This window comes from Notothenia rossii (assembly GCF_949606895.1).
Source record: "Notothenia rossii genome assembly, contig: scaffold_287, whole genome shotgun sequence".
In the NCBI taxonomy this organism is placed as follows: domain Eukaryota; kingdom Metazoa; phylum Chordata; class Actinopteri; order Perciformes; family Nototheniidae; genus Notothenia; species Notothenia rossii.
In genome coordinates, this window is record NW_027639808.1 from 47,501 (window position 1) to 48,939 (window position 1,439).

General features: G+C 47.2%; 1 protein-coding gene across 1 annotated transcript in view; it reads right to left on the minus strand.

The window, feature by feature from the left end:
• Window positions 1-563, minus strand: part of LOC307027385 (mastermind-like protein 3) — a gene marked incomplete at its 5' end in the record, with an annotated part of 14,020 nt that extends 13,457 nt beyond the window's left edge. Inside the window, one exon of the mRNA XM_079695630.1 lies at window positions 520-563. Coding sequence (XP_079551756.1) covers window positions 520-563 — 44 coding nt within the window. The remainder of the gene's footprint in view (window positions 1-519) is intronic.
• Between the last annotated feature and the right edge of the window lie 876 nt (window positions 564-1,439).

A 1,439-nucleotide genomic window follows, 5' to 3' on the forward strand; every position in this document is an offset into this window, starting at 1 on the left:
GGTGGAGATGAGGAGGTGTCGGCGTTCTGGCGATTTACTCGGAAGGCTTCAGTAGAAGCTGCTGGGAGTCCCAGCAGCTTCTACTGAAGCCAGTCCCCAACTCTGGGGACTTCCGGCCGGGACTTCGGGTGGCAGTATACGCCGTGAAATTGTTTGCGGCCTGCCAGTAAACCCAAAGCGAGAGACGTCAGCGGCTAATTTGCATAATCCTCCCTCAGGGACTTATTCCGGTGTGAACGCGATCTGTACTTAGTTAATGAGAACTAAAGAGTTCTCATTAACTAAGTTCTGATTAACCTTTGTGGGAAAAGTACTGCAGTGTGAAAGCGCCTATTGGAAAACCTTGTAGACACTCAATATAAAAAGAGAATAGATTTAGGGCTTAAAATCTCGATCAGGACATGCTGCTTATGAGTTTTTCTGATCTGTTGGAGACATTGGAAGGAGGCCAGTAATTGTTCCAAAGCCCTATTACACTGTCAATATCACAGTAAAGCAATGAAATATGTATTTTATTACCAACAGAGGCCAATGTTCCCGCTGCAGATATGAAATCAAGACGACTACAACACAAGAGGAAAAGAAAGAGTGAAGAGAGGACTCCTGGCTTCATGGCCAGATGGTCACCAGGAGGGGTCTGACAGCTGTGTGTGTGTGTGTGTGTGTGTGTGTGTGTGTGTGTGTGTGTGTGTGTGTGTGTGTGTGTGTGTGTGTGTGTGTGTGTGTGTGTGTGTGTGTGTGTGTGTGTGTGTGTGTGTGTGTGTGTGTGTGTGTGTGTGTGTGTGTGTGTGTGTGTGTGTGTGTGTGTGTGTGTGTGTGTGTGTGTGTGTGTGTGTGTGTGTCTTTGTGGAAGTGTGCGAGCAAGATACAGAGAGAGATAGGGACAGATTGTGTCCAACACCTGTCCTCCCTGGACACAACAACAAAAGAAAAAGAAAAAAGGCAGGCTAAAATCTACGTGGGCTATATCAAACACACTCGGTGCAAGAAATAGTAAAAGGTGTGAAAAAAGTACAGCAGAGAAAGTATTAGGCGGAACATTTACGGAAGGATTAACACCGGTGTGTCATCATATGGAGCCACTTCACATGTGGAGTAAAACATCGGAAGCCAATAGTGTGTGTGTAATATTAGTCTTAGATTAGAGTATTAGAGTCTACTGTATGTGTTTCACAGGGGCTCCTCTGATTGGCTATGTTAGCAATGTGCCACAGAAGACCACATCCGATTGGCTGCAGTCGGCTCCCGCCTCTGCCTGAGCCTGTCGTGAGGGCAGAGGGGTGCACACGCACACACACTTGCAGATTTATGGATGCTCAGTAGCAGGAACGACAGTTTCTAACCCCCCGCCCTCCTTTCTTTCTTTTTTTCACCAGTTTTCCCTCTATACACTGTTGCCTCTGAGCCGAGGGGAGAGAAAGAGAGCTCCAGCGAGGGAG